Source organism: Dromiciops gliroides, chromosome 2 (assembly GCF_019393635.1).
Source record: "Dromiciops gliroides isolate mDroGli1 chromosome 2, mDroGli1.pri, whole genome shotgun sequence".
NCBI classification, from domain to species: Eukaryota; Metazoa; Chordata; class Mammalia; order Microbiotheria; family Microbiotheriidae; genus Dromiciops; species Dromiciops gliroides.
Window position 1 is genome coordinate 457350164 of NC_057862.1, and position 19638 is coordinate 457369801.

The 19638-nt window shown below is 38.3% G+C and overlaps 1 protein-coding gene across 2 annotated transcripts in view; it reads left to right on the forward strand.

The window, feature by feature from the left end:
* ATP9A (ATPase phospholipid transporting 9A (putative)) overlaps positions 1 to 19638 on the forward strand; it is a 166361-nt gene that overhangs the window by 44610 nt on the left and 102113 nt on the right. For both annotated transcript variants that reach the window (XM_043982746.1, XM_043982747.1), the window contains 2 exons: positions 2165 to 2273; positions 19193 to 19251. In XM_043982746.1, coding sequence (XP_043838681.1) covers positions 2165 to 2273; positions 19193 to 19251 — 168 coding nt within the window. The remainder of the gene's footprint in view (positions 1 to 2164; positions 2274 to 19192; positions 19252 to 19638) is intronic.

Genomic DNA, 19638 nt, shown 5'->3' on the forward strand with positions numbered 1-19638 from the left:
AAAGTAAGTAAAAAAAGTATGCTTTGATCAGCATTCAGTATTCATCAATTCTCTCTCTAGAGGTGGATAGCATTTTTCATCATGGGTCCTTGGATCATTGTCTTGATCCGAGTAGCTAAGTCATTCATAGTTGATCATGGTTACAATATTGCTGTTACTGTGTATAATTTTCTCTTGGTTCTGTTCACTTTACTTTGTGTCAGATCATTTAAGCCTTCCCAGGTTTTTCTGCAATTCTGCTTGTCATTTTTTATAGCACAATAGTATTCCATTACAATAACATACCACAGCTTAATTCATTGCCCAATTGATGGGCATTGGGGACAGTATGCTTAAATCAACTTATTTTGGGGCATGCAGTCCCAATCTTTAATGTCTATTACATAGAGAGTTCATTTTCCCTAAAATGATTTACACAAACAATACTTATTCTTCTCCCTTGAGTTTAAAGCATAAGAGAGAGGTCATTATCCATATATTGAAATATTTGAGAAATTTATATGTGATGGGCAGCTAGGTGGCATAGTGGATAGAACTCTGGGCCTGGAGTCAGGAAGACCTGAGTTCAAATTTCATCTCAAACACTTAATAGCTGTGTGACCCTGAGCAAGTCACTTAACCTGATTTGCCTCAGTTTCCTCATCTGTAACATGAGACAAGCCACTCCAGTGTCTTTGCCACAAAAACCACAAATGGGGTCACAGAGAGTAGGACACGACCGAATAACAACAACATAACAACAAATGATGCAATCTGTTCATTGAATTATAATTCTGGAGATTTTAGTCTTAGGTCCTAAGGTTTTGATTTATACATGAAATTACACAGTGAAGTAAAGTAGGTGTGTACATATGTATGTGTCTACATGTCACTGTCCACTGCAGGCTTTGAGTCTTCACTTCACCATGTGTTATTTGACTTATTCCAAAATGAATCCTTATGGGTCAAGGAGAGTGGGATTTTCTAGCTTTTAAACAAAAGTACACTTATGAGAAATCATATTTGAAAAGTGTTACTCGCTGGCCCTTTTCTCTCATTCTAGGCCTACTCCAAAATCTGATTCTTACAGTGTTGGTGGAGAATAAGTAATAGCTGACTTGAGTGATGAAGTCCAACTTTTAGAATGGCTAAATATCTTCCATCTTGTTCATTCATTATATATCACTGAAAAAGATTTCTCAGAAAGTCAGTGAGTGAACTGAAGTCTTAGAAATAAGGCTCCTCTCTAATAACTTTAGATATTAAACCCAAAGTTGGATAGCTGGAATTTATTTCTGTGCCCAATTTACATTTTTTTTTTTTTGGTAAGGCAGTTTTTAGCTTTAGGGACATGTTCTTCTGGTTAATATGAAGTGTATGCATAAATGGAGGGAAGATAAAGTACCTTAGGCAGGCTGTGCAAGCAATTGCCAAGATTTATGTGAAGCAAAGGGCTATAGTCTCTTGTCTTTGTGCGCCCACACACTTTCCATTAAAATGAATGGGAATTATCCACACCCATGTGGAGAAAAATAGAAACTCAAGCATTTGAGAAAAGCAGTTTGCACATGGTACAAAATAGCTGCACTGACAACCTTCTGTGAACTTGGTCAGACCTCTTTACTGGACCTTGGGGGATTATCTTGGCTCTGTATGTGGTCTACTTTCACTTTATTCCAAAATTGACCAGATTTTCTTTAGCCACAATGTACATCTTATATTTGATTGGCAATGGGAATAATCCTCTGTCAATTGGGAAGAGCTACAGTTCTTTGTCAGGGTCACACAAAGAGGCACATCCCTGTCTCGTTTATATAAGGGATTTAACCTTCTGGGGAATCAGTTTAAAAATTGCATGGGGTAAATAATTGGAGGGAATCCTTCCTTTTAATCTCTGAAGCAGTTGTAGCAGCTGTCATAAAAAATGACAGTTGACAGATAGAAAAACAGAAAACACATCAATGTGATCCTGTTTTGGAAAATAATGAAATAAATGTTTTGGACTTTGTTGATTAAAAGAGAAAAAATGAGATGAAAACAGATCATCTTTCTGCTGGTATTCTTTTCCCTTCTGTTCTACTCCCGCTTTTTCTATTAGAACGGATTGGTCTGGGTATATGGGAAGGGGGAAGATTCATCGAAGCCTCATGCCTACATTCTTTTGCCTCCTGTCTTCTCTCTTTAGGGGTTTGTGCTGGCTGTAACCATCATCCGAGAAGCAGTGGAAGAGATCCGATGTTACATGCGGGACAAGGAAGTGAACTCCCAGATCTATAGCAAGCTCACAGCGAGAGGTCAGCTTTTTGGCTCCTGCTTTCTGCCTCTGCTTGCTGCATCCTGCTGCTGACTGCTAGGGCAGCGGGGGTCGCAGCTCAATCAACTGCTGCTGACAGTAAACGAGGCAGAGTTCAAGGCCCTGGGCGGATAGGCGAATGGGCACGTGGCTCTGTAGTCACTTCGTTGCCCCTGCTACAAGGGAGGCATCTGCCTACAGGTCTGGTGGGCTCGACGGGGTGGAGAATAGATTTTAGTGCAGTGTAGGATAATTTTTGGGATGGCACAGACAATTAAAATTTCCAACATTTCTGTTCTGCTTTTGTGCCTTAAAATTCATTAGACATATGCTAAGATGTCATGCACTAAAACTTTGTAAAGAGATTCCCCACTTTAGTCTATAGCTTCAAGTCCTGGACTCTGGGGAGGCAATTGGGGTAGATGGGGAAAAGCTGTTCTTTTCTTCATGTTTCTACTAGCATTATAAGGGACTATTTGGACCATAGCTGTATCTCTGACCACTCTGCATCCACAAATGCATCAAGCAAGGTCAGGGATGGTAGGGAGAAGGAAGAAGAGGGAGATCCAAGAAATTAGTTACTGGTTACTTTGAAACCAAAATTGAAAAAGTGTTTCTTGAAAAGACACTAAATTCTCCTAAGTATACTATATATGCATTTTCCCTAAAACAGACCATTTTAGAGAGAGTTTGATGTAGTAAGAGCCATGAATTTGAGTATTGATTTCGCTCCTTGCTAGATGTGAACTTCATGTCCTTGGACAAGTCATTTGATACTACTGAGCTTTAGTTTCCTACTATAAAATGGAGTTAACAAAACTTGTATTACATACTTCATAGAGCTATTGTTAGGGTCAAATGAGTGAATGTGTGCCAATGTACTACATAAATGTGAGATTACTATTATTATTGTTAATTAATAAGTAGAAAGATGGCTATATTTGGAATCAGAAGACCTGGTCTCAAATCCTGCCTTGGTTACTGAAATACTTGTGTGACCTTAGGCAAGTCACAGCTCTGTGGGCATCAGTTCCAATTAGATGACTATTGCTATCCCTCTTAAATCTGTGATCCTGATTACTAATGATAATAATACTAATTAAAGTACTGGATAAATGAGTCATTTGTATTTTTACCATCCTGAATCCATCATTCTACTGAGAGACTTTTTTCACTCATATAAATTGTGACTAGTGGATAAGGCACTGGAGTTGGAGGCTAGAACACCTGGGTTCAGATGCTGCTTCAAATACTGGCTAGTTGCATGACTGAATAAATCATTTAAACTCTAGCTCAGCTCCTTCTTTAAAATGAAGGGATTAGACTAGATGATTTTAAAAGTTCCTTCTAGCTTTAAACCTGTGATCTTTCTGAATGCACATAATTTTTTAAACCTCCATCTCTCATTGACTAAAGTTTATATCTAGAAACCTAGATTATACAATTTTAGAGGATGGGGTAAGAAATAAGAAAGTGATGTTTAAGGTTTAGGGAAAAAAGGAAAATTAGGAGCTGGCCACATCACAATAGCCAAGGGTTATGAAACCATCAGTTGTAGATTTAAACAGATTACAACAAGTTTCACAAGAAAATTAAGTAATAACTTGTCTTTGGGTCATAATCATTAATTCCAGAAGTATCATCCTCAATTTTATACTCTAATGGAAGGGAAAAAGATAAGATGTAAAGGTAGTAAGTTGCCAAGAGAGGTATAGGGTACTTCTGTATCAGTCCACATATGAACTGGTTTTTTTTTGGGGGGGGTAGTTGGAATAAAACAATGACTGGATTTTCATCAAAGGAAAATACGTTTTGGACTTTTAAATTGTAAACTTCAAATTGTCTGGAGCAGGAAGGCTTTATCCAGTGTGTTTGGGAGGATTTTTCCAGTTTACCAGATTGCAGATTTGTTAGTTTCTCAAGGGGACCAAAGAATTGTAAATTAGTATAGAATTGTTTTGCTAAAGAAAGCTTGAATCTATACTGTACTTAGGAAACTCTGGTGCCTTTGAAAAAGAATTCAGTATAATCTTTACTAGGGCAGGTGCTTGTGTGCTTTCTATGTCAGTAATCACGAGACCACTTCAGTGTGGTTTTTTGTAATCACTGTATATTAAATCCCCCTTTAATAACATATTCTTACCATAACGTTTAAAATGCTTGGCAACCAACAAAAGCCCTATTCGAGAGGGGGCAATACATCTATTTAGAAGTAAAGAGGAGTTGCCTTCTGGATTCTATTCATGGATCTATCTGAGCTCTGACCTTTTCTTTAGTTCTTTTCATATTGCAATTACTTTTCTCATGAATGATTTTTCTCCCTCTACTCTTTAACTACACAAAGTTCTTGAAAAGATCCTAAGGAGAATTGGCAGATGGCTCTAGCATTGAGAACGTGTCTTCCTTTGTTCTGTTTCTTTTGTGCTCTGTAGTCTCAATTGTGAAACCAATATTGAGAGCTGGAAAATACAGTAGGTGTAGGGGACGGAACATAAAACCAGGGACCAGACCACAAATGTGTGTTTTTGTTTTCAAGCAAAAGAAAACAAAGAGAAAAATGTGTCAATTTGGAAAGTGATTGAGGGGAGCCAAGTTATTTGATACTGGTCAGGGGGCAGGGTGAAGGATCATAGTGCTTCAACTGGAAGCTTTCAGACAGGGGAGTAAAAAGAAGCCTTTTCTGACCCTAATATTTCATTATCTACATGGATTCCTTTGAGTCAGGTCAATTTTTTACAAAGACCTTCTTTTGGGCTTAAAAAATAGGGGGGCACCCTGTGTCCTTTTGCCACGTGTGTTTGACTTTTATAAAGCATGGAAATGTGCTTTTCCAAAATCTTCTGAATTCAGTAATTTCCTGTGTTTGGTAGCAAGAATGTTGGCTACTTTGTCTCAAATTTGTATACATCTATGGTTGTTGTGCTTGTAATGATGTTAATGGATCTGTTCCAGCTTTCTTCTTGAAATTCAGTCTTTGAAATATGTGTATCTCTGTGTGTGTGTACTACACACAGACATATGTATACTATATATGTGTGTATATATATGTATATATATGTATGTGGTATACACACATATTTATAAGTTTTAAGAAAGATAATTACACTGTTGCATTTCCTGGCAGAAACTCCCTACGTTTTCAAAGTTTTAAATTAAAAATACTTGATTGATTAAAAGAAACTTGAAGTTAAACAGTATAATTAACCTCCAAATAATAAAAAAAAAACCTCCTGAAGTCAGAAAGAAATATGGACAAAAGCTTTGAGAGGTAACACTGCCTTAATATTTTAGAATCAGTTGTCTCAGTCAAGACATGAATATCAAAAGATATTAATAATGTATTCACTACATTATTACATTATTCACTACTAGAAATAACTGTAGTTCACTTAGAAAGAGGTCTTTGAAGAATCATAAAAACTGGAGTTTTTGTTTAGCAAATATGTTTTCCTTCCTGGTGGTGTTTTCTATTGAATTGAGTAGTTATTTGAAGATTGTTTTAACTGCTTGCTTAAATCCTGTCCTTTTTTTCTGTTCTCCCAAACCATGTAATTTTCCTTTTAAATGTAAAGATCTTTAGGCAGTCTCAATATTGAAGTATAAAGATAAATAGTAACTCAGACTTATATGGTGATTTAAGGTCTATGAGATGCTTTTCCCAATGGGCCTTAATTCTTACTTAATTTTATTGTTTCTTTGTCCATGTGTCATTGAACAATATGTGTCCCAGACAACAAAACTTCTAATAGCTCCTTTCAGTGCTGTAGTGGAAAGAGCACTGGACTGGGAGGTTAGAAGCCTTGAGCTGTAAAGCTGACTTTGATAGCTGTGTGATCTTTTAAAACCATTTTTTCTTCTCTGGACTTCAGTTTCATCCTCTCTAAGAGAACATATTGGATTAGATTATTTTTTAAGATTCCCTTCTAGCACTGAAATGCTGTGATTTTGTTATTAAGAAAAAGAAAATTTCTTCTTGATTTGTTTTTCTTGGTATAAGAGCTATTTCTATTCTTGATGAGTCTGTAATGTTAAGTGCGTTTTTTGAGTATGTGTTTATGTAGTAGGAATGTAGCCATCAATGTACCCATGCTCCCAAATGCTGCTCTGGTGCATTCAGACCTGGTCATGCTGATAGCTTGATCTGAACAAAAGATTGTCTTGAGCTGGAGAAGTATCTATTTAAGCAACATGCATTTCAAAGTCATCATGGCATATAGTGGAAAGAGTATTGATATTGGAATCAGCAAACCTGGATTCTACTGTTATACCTCCTGTTGGCTTATTGTGTTATTTTCAGTACCAGTCATTTCCCTTTGGGTCTCAGTTTGCTCATCTGTACATGATTTCAAAGTTCCTTTGTAGTTTTGTTGTTCTTTGATTTTAAATATGGCTTCTAGCTCTCAGTTATTGAGCCTTGCCATGTAAAATGCATTAAATCAAATTGGGTTTCATTTTCCTAGCGAGGTGGACTAGATGAAGAGAGATATCAGCTTTAACTTACTATTTTCCAGTCAAGTGAGGTAACATTTATAAAATGCTTAGCACACTGCTTGGAATATAGTAGGCATTATAGAAATGCTTTTCCTCCTTCCCTTTCCTATTTTGGGCATAACCTTAGGATCTTAGTGAATCTCTTAGGGTAGTGCAGCTTGCTAAGGAACTGCCAGATTCCATATCTTGTTATTACTTTTATAAGTTTGATAACAAAGGCATAGATCCATGGGGATACAATGGCCAACACTTCCCTGAACCTTCTGTGTGCAGCAACCATCATGTCCTGAGATATGTTCACAAAATTCCTAGACTAATGGTAGTTATCCTCTATGTGTTGTTAGTAGTAATCACATCCCATCCACTGATGGAACGTAAAAACCAAGAAAGGGATTTATACTTGATTCCATAGTCCATAGAATCACTGAAGATTTTTGAACAGGGAGATGACATGGGCAAGAACAAACAAGTAGGTAGCCCGTGAATGAAAAAGCAGAGTTGAGAATAGTAATAGTTCTGGCAAGCAGAGGGTAGTTTATGAAAGATTTGGGGTATAACGGGGGAGAACAATTATTGAATTCATGAAATGTTTCTGTTTACATTGGTAGTTACAAAACTAATAATTGAAATCAGTGCTTTTACTTTGATTATAGGTGTTAGCAAATTAAAATTGTCTATTTCTATTTCTCTCAAGCCTACTTGAATTTCTCTGATCTTGCATTTCACACCAGGGAAGCCAGCTTCAACAAATACTTTCATTGTATTAACACTTCTCATCAAGGCAGAAGGCCTTGATTAGGCAAACAAATAATTAGTCTAGAAAAAAGAAGTTCAGGCCAAAACACAATTAATGCAGTTGCTAATTGTTTGTTTCCTGCTGTAGAGCGTGTGAATTGGTTTTTCATTATGCTTCATAAAACAAAGGAAGGCCAAAGACTCATCTTAGGTATTGGCCTTTATGGTTACTTGAGCATATGTGGATGAGTGTCCTCGTTGAGTAAGTGTATGCAATGCCGCTTGGGGTCGCTACACTTTGTTTCCTGATCTCAAATTCTTTACAAATAGATTCAAAGATTGATAAAGTTGGTTCCTTTTACCCTGTCTCAAACACAAAATAGTACTGACAATGCAAATATTTGTTCATTTGTTTAGAGCAGAAATTCTTAACCCTGGGATTCATGTATTTGCTTTGGAAAAAAAATCGCTGATTATATTTTAATATAATTGATTTACTTTGTAATCATGTGTATTTTTAAAAAATGCATTTTAAATGGATAGTTTGAGAGGTCCAAAGGTTTAACCAGACTGACTCCCCTAGGGGTACATGACACAAAAAAAGGTTAAGAATCATTCTCTATTCTGTAGATTATGTTGTTTTACACATTGTGCGTTAAGTTTTGAGGCCCATACATGGATAACTTGACCGGTTTTGTGGACCAGACTCCACATTTTTGGAATCTCTCAGGCAACTGGGTTTGTGGAATATTCTTTGATAAATAATTATTTAGTTTAGTTTAAAGCACCCAATTGGGGTGTTCTGTTCATAAAGGCAGTGCAATTTCTATTTTTCAAGTGCAAATGATGTTCTACTTTGGAAGAATCTTTTGTTTGTTTTTAAAGACAGTTGAAGTGGGGAGGGAGCATTTTTTGTTGTTGACAGGAAAAAAGAAATGAAAAACCACAAAGAGGTCACATCCCTCAAGGGCTCCTTGTGATAGTCTGCATCTTAACCCTTTACTAGTCTTGTTTCAACAATCTTTTGCCAAACTTTGAACCAAATTCTTTTCTGTGAATTGTCTGGAGAGGGATCTGAAAGTTCTCATCTCAGGTGCTTTCATTCGATTATTGGCTACTTTGGAAAGCACCAAGTTTTACTTTGATTCCGAATTTTTGCCCTTTTGATCTTTGGATTAATTTAAAACTGAAGATTGCCACATGGAATCATACTCACAGCTTCTCTTTGTTCCCCGGCCAGAAGTCTTTCTATGAGAGTATCAGAGGGCTTAAATAGCCCTGCAAAATGGGGGATGTGTGTGGCCAGGCACTAGGAATCTAGCCAGTGACTTATTTAACAAGCCTGCCTGGATGTACACATTTGTGTACATCAGTTTTTTGGGGAAGAGTTCATTGTTTAAATAAACAACAACAAAAAAGCCCCCCAAAGACAATAGTGACATCGATGATGAAACTTTTGATCTTTTGTTTTCAGAATATATTGAGCTGTTCTATACTATGAGGACTGAAACAGATTCTATTTGAATTGGGAAATTTCAACTTTTAACCTTGGATGAACTTTGGATGTGTCTATAGTGCCCGAGACTCATTTAATGTTAACCTGGGGAAATGTTCACATGCCATAGAATTTACAGGAGAATTCCATTCATCACTGTCAGAGTCAGATTAAAGTGTGAGTTAAAAAGTAATACATTAACCAGGGCTGATGCTAAGGATTGCTTTTGTCGATCTCTAAAAACAATCAGTGTCTTGCATATAGTGAAAAACAAAAGTATGGCTAGTGGTATTTGAGGTCACAACATATGCCCACACATTCCAGGGCTGGAGAATTTATTTTTAATTTTTCCCCCCAAGTGCTCTGCATTTTGAGGGAAGAATTGCCTTTTAGTTATTCCAACCTGAGAAACATCTGGTCTCTCCCCTTCAAGCAGACAAACTATTCTTATTCTAAAGATATCACCCATGCAAGACCAGAAGTTGCTTATGAAAGGCATTGATTCCATTTGCACAGAAAAGGGAAGCAAAAATATTTAATAAGACAGTGCCTTGTTTTAAGCAAGGGGAGATATGTGAAAACTGATGGGAGAAATTTATTTGAGAAAAGCTTGTTATGGTTCATGATATAGATAGCCTCCATTAGATATTTCCCACTTAAATACTTAGGAAAGTCTCTCTAAACTCCTTGTGTGGGAACAACTTTAAGACACTATGTGGTAGCCATTGGCTTCTAGTGAATCGAAATATTCTGTGATTCAAAAGCATGGCTTTCGCAAGAGAACTGTGAAAATATTTTTCTTGGGGAAGGATCCTTGCAGCTCTATGTGATAGTACTAAAGACTCATATATAGATAGCACATTAAGGCTTGCAAAGCCCATTTGTCACAACTGTACTATAAATGATGCATTATAAAGAGCATTCTATCTATATTATACGGACAAAACTGAGGCCTGGAGAGTTTTATTTAAATTGGTCAGTGATAGCCAATAAACAGCAGCCATGACTGAACTCTCTAACCATTGCTCTTATCACTGCATCATGTTGCCTTTCTATCATGACATCAGTGCTAAGATTTCACATTCACTTGTCTCTATTGGAAGTGGAGGTGGGAGGCAAGAGGAGCAGGCAGCAGAAGAAGGTACTTTGAAAATCTGGCTGTGAATTTTTCTTTTTTGTACCTCTGAAAGACACACACTCTTGTGGTGTATGAGGCAGAAAACACTGTGTATTTGTTGTAGATAACTATCATAAACAGTTACAAAGTGGAAAAATGATCACAAATGTACTTTTAAAACCTAGCTTTAAATTTTATTTGACTGATTTTTAACTAGGAAGAATGTATCTGCCCCATTGCTTTTGCTTACTTTTTCTTTGAGGGTCTGTACAAGACTTAGAAATAATGTTTAAAGTAGTGTTTGTAGGTTTTAAATTGCATCTCATGAATTGAACAAGCTTCTTTGAGTGTTCTTGAAGTATATATTGGAGAAGCAGCTTAGAGTAGTGGGGGGAGCCCTGGCTTGGAATCAGGGGAACCTGGGCCCTTGTGTCCTTTTGTATTTCATCCCTCATTGTGCTAATCTCTGACCCCATTTGCTCAGCTAGTGTTACTTCCAGGCTCCTTTTCTCTTCTCCCTCCTCCCATTCTCCCCAAATACATAGAGCTCTGTTACCAGAGCACTGTACAAACTAGAAACATTGCCACAGTTACATCCCTTATTTTCAAAATGGGCCATTGATGCCTGTTTTGGGCAGCAGACAATACAGTATGTGGGGAAATCCAAATTTATTAGCATCACTGACCAGGCATACAATTCTGTTAGGTATGGAGGTTTAACTTTTTTGAAAAAGAGAATTAAAACAAAAACAAAAACAGAAAAATGGAGTAAACCATGCCTGGAAAGAGATGTTAGTGAAGGGACCTCTGTAGTGGTGTTAATTCCCTTCATCCCAAACTCACTTCCTGCCCTACCAGGTGCTTGTTCTCTAGTGTTCTCGTTCTCTCTCTCTCTCTTTCCCTCTCTCTTCCCTTCTCCCCCCCCCCAATTTTCTTCCTCTCTTTCCTTCTCTCCTCCAACTCTTTCTCTCCCCATCTTTTTCTTTATCTCCCCCTCTCTCCCTTTCTCTTTCCCTCAGATTCTTTCTCCCTCCCCCTCCCTCTCTCTGTCTTTCACCCTTCTGGTGGCCAGTTAGCTGATGAATGGTCAGGTACAGTAGAAGTGTTTGTATGAAATGTCTGCCTGCTGGGGTCAATCAGAAGCCTCTTTCCAAACACAATGGATTAAAGAGGTTTTTGTTGAGGTAGTGCAGGCTGGGCAAGGCAGAGTTTAAATGAATGGATAATAAATCAGGAGTCCATTCTGGGAGGAAAAATCAGGACCTCTCAATTCAACATCTGAACTAATTGTTAAATTAAAGCTTGTAACTAGGTTTAAAAAAGCTCAGCACAGGAGGGATATTTTGGGGGTCAGACCATCAATGTAAATTTTGATGATAAAACTTTTTTGTTGTTATCATTGAGTTGTTTCAGTCATGTCTGATTCTTTGTGACTCCTTTTGAGGTTTTCTTGGCAGAAATACTTGAGTGGTTTTCCATTTCCTTTTCCAGCTCATTTTATAGATGAGGAAACTGAGGCATACAGGGTTAAATTACTTTCCCAGGGTCACACAGCTAGTAAGTATCTGAAGTCAGATTTGAACTCAGAAAGATGAGTCTTCCTGACTCTAGGTCTGGCGCTCTATCCACTGTCCTACCTAGCTGCCCGTTAAAACTTTACGCAACTTATATATTTGTACTTAGGGAGGAAGCTGAAGAGCAGATAGTAAGTACAGGGTTTGTGCAGTCATGGAGAAACACTGGGTGCTATCATTGAGAAGGTCATCATTCTGCTCCTGACTGTCACTAATTTGTTGTGTGATCAAAGAGAGCATGCATCTAGGGCTGGGAAGCACCTTGGAGGTTATGTAATCCAGCCCCCTCATTTTATAGAAGAGGAAACTGAATCAGGTCCAGAGGGAAGTGACATCTTTGGGCAAGTCCCTTCTGTTCCCTGGGTATTAGTTTCTTGATGGATGAGATGAGGTTTGAAATAATGATGTATGTATGTACTATCACCCTGCCCCTGATCTCTGCTTATTGAAGTCCTATCCATCCCTTGAAATCCAGGCCAAATGTCACCTCCTCCAAGCTGCGTGTCCTGAATTTCTTCCCTAATAAGAAGTTTTGCACGACATTTTGCTTATACCTACCTCTATCCTAACATTCACAAACACATTCTGTTTTGGAGCACAATTTTGCGAGTGATATTTTCCTTACTAGATTGAAAGCCTCATTCAATTCAGCAAATTCAGTTCAGCTCTCAATGGCTAGACCTTTCTCCTTGGAGCCAAGAGGACCTAAGTTTGAGTCTTTCCTGGCACACATGCCAGCTGTGTGATGCCAGAGTCTTTGAACATCAGCTTCCTCATTTGTAAAATAAGGATAATAATGTATATAAAGTATTTTTCAAACCTTAAAGTTTTATGTAAAGTAATTAATAATATAAAGTATTAAAAATGATAATAATGTAAATTATTAATAATGATAATAATTTAGCAAACCTTTATTCAATGCCTCCTGTGGACAGTATAAAATGCCTAGGTACCAAGAATACAAAGATGAACAGTGATATAGGGTCCTTGGGTTAGGGGAGGGGGAGAGGACCTTCAAAGTACTCAAATCAGTACAAAGCAAAAGAGAGTGTGATGGACATAAAGGAGAAATCCCCCCAAAGTGCTCTAGGAGTATTTCATAATGGAGAAAGGTTAAGTGGCTGGCTTTCAACTGGGATATTGGGAAAGCTTTTTCATGGAGGAGATGACCCTGGAACTAAGCCTTGAAAAAAGATGGAAAGAGATGATGAGGGATTGCATTTTGGGGATGAGAGCTGTGTCCTGTGCCTAATTTTCCAAGGGGTTAAAACAAAACAAAACCCAGGACAAGATTAGAAAAGAGCTAGTAAGCAAATTTAGATTAGAAGTATTGTGTGAGGAAGGAAAGAGTGTGTGAACTAAGGTTGGACAGGTAGGTTGGTGCCTGATTATAGAGGACCTTAAGGGCTAAGGCTGAGGAGTTTGTATTTTATCTTAGAGGGGAAGGGGAAAGGGGAAAAGAATAAGCATTTACATAGCATCTACTATGTTCTAGGCATTGTACTAAATGCTTTTACAATTATTATCTCATTTGATTCTCAAAACAACCCTAGGAGGTAGGTGCTATTATAATCTACATTTTTCAGTTGAGGAAACTGAGGCAGAGGGTCACCCTGCTAGTAAGTGACTGAGGCTGGATTTGAACTCAGGTCCTCCTGCTGTATATTCATTGCATCACCTTGTTGCCTCTGTTAGAGGAAATAGGGAGCACACTAAACCTTTTCTTTAAAAAACCTAGGGAGTGATATGGTGAGACCTGTGCATTAGAAAGTTTATTTTTGTATCTCTGTGAAGGATAGATCAGAGAGACTCTGGAGACAGAACAGTGAGCAGCTTTTTATTACTTCAGGTAAGATGTGTTGACAGCTTGACTTTTGGGGGGTGGCAGTGTGAGTGGGTGGGATGTGAGCTAGCGATGTTGTGGAGGTGGAAATGAGAATTCTTGGCAGCAGTTTGGAAGTGTGTGTGTGTGTGTGTGTGTGTGTGTGTGTGTATGTGTGTGGTAGTAGTAGTAGTAGAATAAGGAATAAAGAAGAATAAAAATGACAGGTTTTGAGTTTGGGGCAACTGGGAAGATGGTGCTATTCATCGGTAGAAATAGAGAAGTTGGGGGAGTCTGGTTGAGGTGAGAGATTCACTTTGGGACTTCTTGAATGTAAGGTGTTAGGAGGCAACCATGGATTATTCCTTTGGTTTCTCCCCAGTACCTGCCATAGTGAGCTATGCATAGTTGATACTTAGAAAAGGTTATTAATTTGATTTTTTTTAGCAGCAGGAAGTTTTACTAAAAGAAGAACCCATCTTATAGTCTCAGGTTGTGAAATCTTTTCATATCAGTTTCTTCATCGACATGAACCATTCCTATAGTGAGCATCTACTCATATCTCTTATAGTCTCAGGTTGTGAAATCTTTTCATATCAGTTTCTTCATCGACATGAACCATTCCTACAAAGGGAACTGCTCCTTTTACAGTCTGCCACTTCAGAGGGAGTTAAATTGAATTTTAAGGTCCCAACACTCAATGATTTGATGGGAAAAGAAGCTCTATAAAGGTAAGAGCCATGCTAATTTATGGTCTGACCAGGACTGAGTCACAGAGATACTTCTGCTTCTTTGGCACAAGAAGAGATCCATGGCCATTCTGATAATCACCATGTCTTCCTTTAGTAGGATGATGAATTGTTAATCATCATCTGAAAAATGATTTGAGTTTTCTCACAATTATAGAAATGCAAATTGAGAAAGCTTTGAAATATTACCTGATGATCAACAATGAAATAGTTTCGATCGTCAATGTTGGGTTGTTGGGGCAATAGGAATTTTATTCAATCGATTTGTTCATTCATTTTGTCAACAAGCATTGACTAAGCATCAACTGTGTGCCAGGCACTATGCTAGGTGCTGGAAATATAAAGAGCAAAGGAAGACTGTCTTTGCCCTCAAGGAACTTACATTCCACTAGTGTAATACATGTTCAGATAAATGGCAAGACATGCAAAAGAAGTACAGTGTGTTAAAGGGCCTGGGATGGATACAAACTAGAAAAATCAGGAAAAATATTTTAAGAGATAGATGTTAAGAGGGATGATCTTCTAGGTTTGAAGGAAAGCTAGTGCAAATGCATGGACTCCAAGGAAGAGGACATGTTATATGACCAAGAGAAATGAAGAATGCATGATAGAAGTAATAAGCCTGGAAAGGTAGGCTGGAGCCAGATTATGAACGTTTTATGTGCCAATACAGGGGAGTTTATTTATTTATTTTTTGGTGAGGCAATTGGGGTTAAGTGACTTGCCCAGGGTCATACAGTAAGATTCAGTAAGTGTTAAGTTTCTGAGGCTGGATTTGAACTCAGGTCCTCCTGACTCCAGGGCCAGTGCTCTATCCACTGTGCCACCTAGCTGCCCCCATGGGAGTTTATATTTTTAACCTAGAAGACTGATGGATAGTTGCTGGACCTTCTTGAGCAGGGGAGTAACATGGTCAGACCTGTGCTTTAGGAATGTGCTTTTTAAAGGACCTATTATAGAGAGGAGAGGCTGGATACAGGGATACAAATTACAAGGAGACAAGAGGTGATGGCCTGAACTATGGTGGATGCAGTGTGAGTGAAAAGAAGAAGGCAGATAAAACAAATATTTTGGAGGTAAAATCAGTCAGATTTGGCAACTGATTACATTTAGGGGATGAGTTAGAGGGAAAAGTTGAAGATAACTTTGAGGTTGCAACTCCTGGGACTGGAAGAATTGCGGTGTCTTCATGAATCCTTATTCTATTCTCTCTCCCAGCTTTCTGTCATCTCCAAGTTTGATAGGTATGCCAGTATTCATATTTAAGGCATTCATAAAATTGTTTAATAGGACAGGGCTAAGTACAGGTCCCAGAGGCAAGACCCTGGAGATCTCCTTCCAAGTCGACATTAAACTGCTAACTACCCTTTAGATCTGGCCTTTCATCCAGTTTGAAACCTACCTAATTTAATTATTGTATTACTCCCCCCCCCCCATAACTTTTCTCTCTTTTTCTCATCCCAAGAGCTTTATCAAATGTTATAAGAAAATCAAGGTAAATTTATCTATAATATTCCCTTGATTTCCCAAGTAATAACTCCATCAAAAAGAAAGAAAGGAAGGAAGAAAGAAAGAAGGTTAGTCTGGCTTGAACTGTCCTTATGAAAACCATGTTGGCTTTTTATGACCACTTCTCTTTTTAGATATTGATTAGTATTGAATCAAATAGACTGAGTCATTCAGTATTGTGTTTAGTGATCAAATTGATTAGAAGTGTACTTTTATTACTTATAACAAAAAGCTTTTCGCAGGATGGTTGCCTGATAAAGAAATTTCTCCATCAACCAAGTTACCTTATGAGACAAGAATTCTGGATCTTATGTACTTTTGTGGAAATATTGCAGTATTTTCTAGCAATTATCTCATACTATAAGATTTGCAGTAACAGTTAAGTTAAAATTAAGACTTTAGCTAAATCTGTTTCTTTCCTGAATTTCAATTATCTATAAATTTGAGACCTCAATATTTTGCCTCTATACTACCTATCTATTAATATGATCTAGAATTTTACTAAGAATTGAAGTCAAGTTCACTGGCTTATAGTTTTCAGTCTCTTTTTTTTTTTTTTAAAGAAAATTGGGATAAGAACCTTTCTCTAAGGAATGTGATAATATATATTTAACAACCAGTTCTGTAGGGAAAACATGTATACAACATACTTTTAAGTTTAATCTACATCATTAACATTTTCTCCATTGCTTTCTTAAGCCTAGAAATCAGCAGAGTAATAAAGCAAAACCTTATTTGTAGCATTTACCCATTTCCAAGGTGAAAACTTTTGCACTGACAATTAAACAATTTTAATAATAAGATTGAACTGGATCAAGCACACTCCTGCTTTCTCCAACCCCTAGTGGTACTTTCAAAGGTCACAGACAGTGACTCAATTGTATTTACCAGTTCTTTCAATATCTAAAGAAGTAATTTGTCTATAATCTCATTTGGTGGTCTAGGTGACTAGGACTCATACAAAATTGCCCTCTTCTCCATAATTATTGGAAATGTGATTATCGAGCATTTCCTCTGTAGAACTTGGGTGGCAAAGTACTTGGGGGTCATGATTTCATCTCCTGGGCTCTTTCTCATAACAAGTTAACACCTCAGTTGCTTTTTTCTTTGTGGCACCTTTTGATACCTTGAAAATCACATCCAACTTTCTTTCTCTACTTTCTGCTAACCTTTTACCTACCTACCATACCAATTTGTTTTACTTACTAGTCTTACTTTGCCTTGATAACAATTTTTGCCTTCTTGGAATTCTCAGTCTTCATCTCTTTCTTCAGCTGCGGCTACTTCTCCTTAACTCCTTCCACCTTCTCTTCTTCCTCAGATCTTTTTGCCTCAATCTTCTCCTTTTTTTCTCCTTTAGATTGAATCCTCCTTCAGCAAGGAGTCCTTCTTCACTTTTAGTTTTTGTTGGAGTCCTCCAAAATATCTCCTCCTTAAATTCATTCTCTGGCCTTCTTAGTAATTCTAAAGTCCACCAAAGGACCTCCATCAGTTGCTTTTTCATATCCTTACCCACTCTTTCATACAATTCTCCTTTGAAAGTTTGATGTGGATTTTAATCTTGGCTTACTTGTTACCGTGAAAGATTGTCTGAACTAGAAAGGACCTTATGCTTGCTAGTGTCAGTCCTGTGAGGGCCCTTAGAGATCGGCTAATTAAATTGTTGCATTTTAGAGAAGCAGAAACTGAGATTCAGTCCAGATAAATTACTTGTCCAACATCACATAGATAAAGTAGTTAGGAAAGCCAAGAGTAGAACAATATTGCATTCCACTATTGTGGTTCTTCTGATGAGGAATGGAATACCCTGGGAAGACTATGCTACAGTAATGAAGCATTGAATAGCATTAAAAAAAAAACCTTATTGGTGGATAAAGTTCATGCAGGGAAAGCAGATGGAACTTAAGAAAAAAGGAAAATTTTTATTGAGGGAGAAATTGCTGCTCAGGGTGAACCTTTTCTGAGGAAAGTATAAAAAGATCCCATATCAGGAAGGAACCTTAGAGTTCATCTGCTTCAACCTCTCATTTTACAGATGAGGAAACTGAGGTACAGAGAGGTTATGCTGTTTTGCCAAGGTCACACAGATAGTAAGTGACAGGTTAGGACTTGACCTCAGGTTCTGTGATACTAAATTCTTATTTATAATTTTATTTTCCCAAATTACATGTAAAATACAAGTTTTGACATGAATTTTTTAAAATTTTGTGTTCCAAATTTTCTTCCTCCCTTCCTCCCCACCCCCCAAAACTCAAGCAATTCAATATAAACTATACATGAGCAATCATGCAAAACATTTCTAGATTAGCCAGGTTGTGAAAGAAAACAGACAAAAACAAAACTTCATATAAAGGAACTGATCCTTCCTCTGTCTGCATCTGTTCTGGCCGGTCGTGCCAAGCTGAGCTCCCGGCTCGGGTCATGCCCAGACTCCCACCCCACTTCCTACCCCCTCCCTGACCCCAGTCCCCACCCCCAGTCCCCCTCACCTGGTCCCATGCATTGCCTCCTGCCTCTCCTTCTCCTCCTGGGATTCTTTGCCGCTGTCCCCCCACCCTAGCTGGCAGCCATGAAATGGTGTTGCATGCCATGCTCCCTAACTGGAACTGAGGTGCCAGGGCCATGCCTGTGCCCCTGGAGGGAAGGGCTGGTACACTGCTGGGGCCACCCACATGTCTCAACTTGCCTAACATCCCTAGAGGGTGGGCGGAGCCCCTTGGGGTTGGGTGGGAGGTGGGACAGGGGGTGTCTGCTCCAGTCTGTGAGAAGTGGCGAGCTGGTCTGCATGGGTGGCGTAGGGACCCTGTTCACAGCACCCCACCCCCACGTCCCGCCACCAGGGACAGGATGAGGTGCTCAGCTCAAAGGGTTACTCTTGCTGAGGGCAGATGGATACATCCTTGGGGCCAGGCCAAGGGTGCGTGGAGGCTGGGGCTGAGGTCTTTCCCTTCCCCTTCCCCATCTGCAGTAAAACCTCCCATTCTACCCCCCCCCCAAAAAAAGACAGATAAAGGAACCAACAAAAAAATTATGCTTCAATCTGTATTCAGATATATCAGTTCTCTCTCTGTAGATGGATTGCATTTTTCATAAGACCTTTAGCGTTGTCTTGGATCATTGCATTTCGGAAAATAACCAAGTCATTCACAGCAGATCATCTTACAATATTGCTGTTATTGTGTATACAGTACATTGTATTTTGCATCAGCTTATGTAGGTCTTTCCAGGTTTTTCTGATAGTATGTGATACTGAATTCTGCACACTGCTGTCTTTCCCACATTGCTTTCCATAATTAATTTGTGTGAGTGCTGCACATGTGTTTGAATTTTAGGAGCACAAAGTAGTAGATACTCAATATTTGCTGAACTGGATTGAATTATTGAATGATTTGTCTTAGACCTAATGGGGGGCTGTTTCTTCTCCACAGGCACAGTGAAAGTGAAGAGTTCTGGCATCCAAGTGGGAGACCTTATCATCGTTGAAAAGGTTAATATAAACATGTGGCCATTGAAATTCTTCTGTCAATGTTGCCATGCACCATTTCCCTCTTAGTTAATCTGAATGTGCAGTTTGTGAATTGATAAAATAATTGCACATTTGCTATTTAGTATTAAATATAATTCCTTTTCCTGGACACATTTTATCTTCCACTCTATTAGGAGGTTGGGGAAGAAGGTGGAGAATTCTGCAGTCTGTGTGGATGCACTAGCCAGACAGCCTTCTTTAACAACATGGTGGTGCATCCCAAATTTTGATTTTCAATTGTGGTTATTTTTTGCAATGTGGTATTTTCATTCACTTACTGGGGTTGCTCGTCTTAGTCAGAAAGCTGCTAGTTAAGGAGTCAAATAGCCTTGGACAGGGGGATGAACA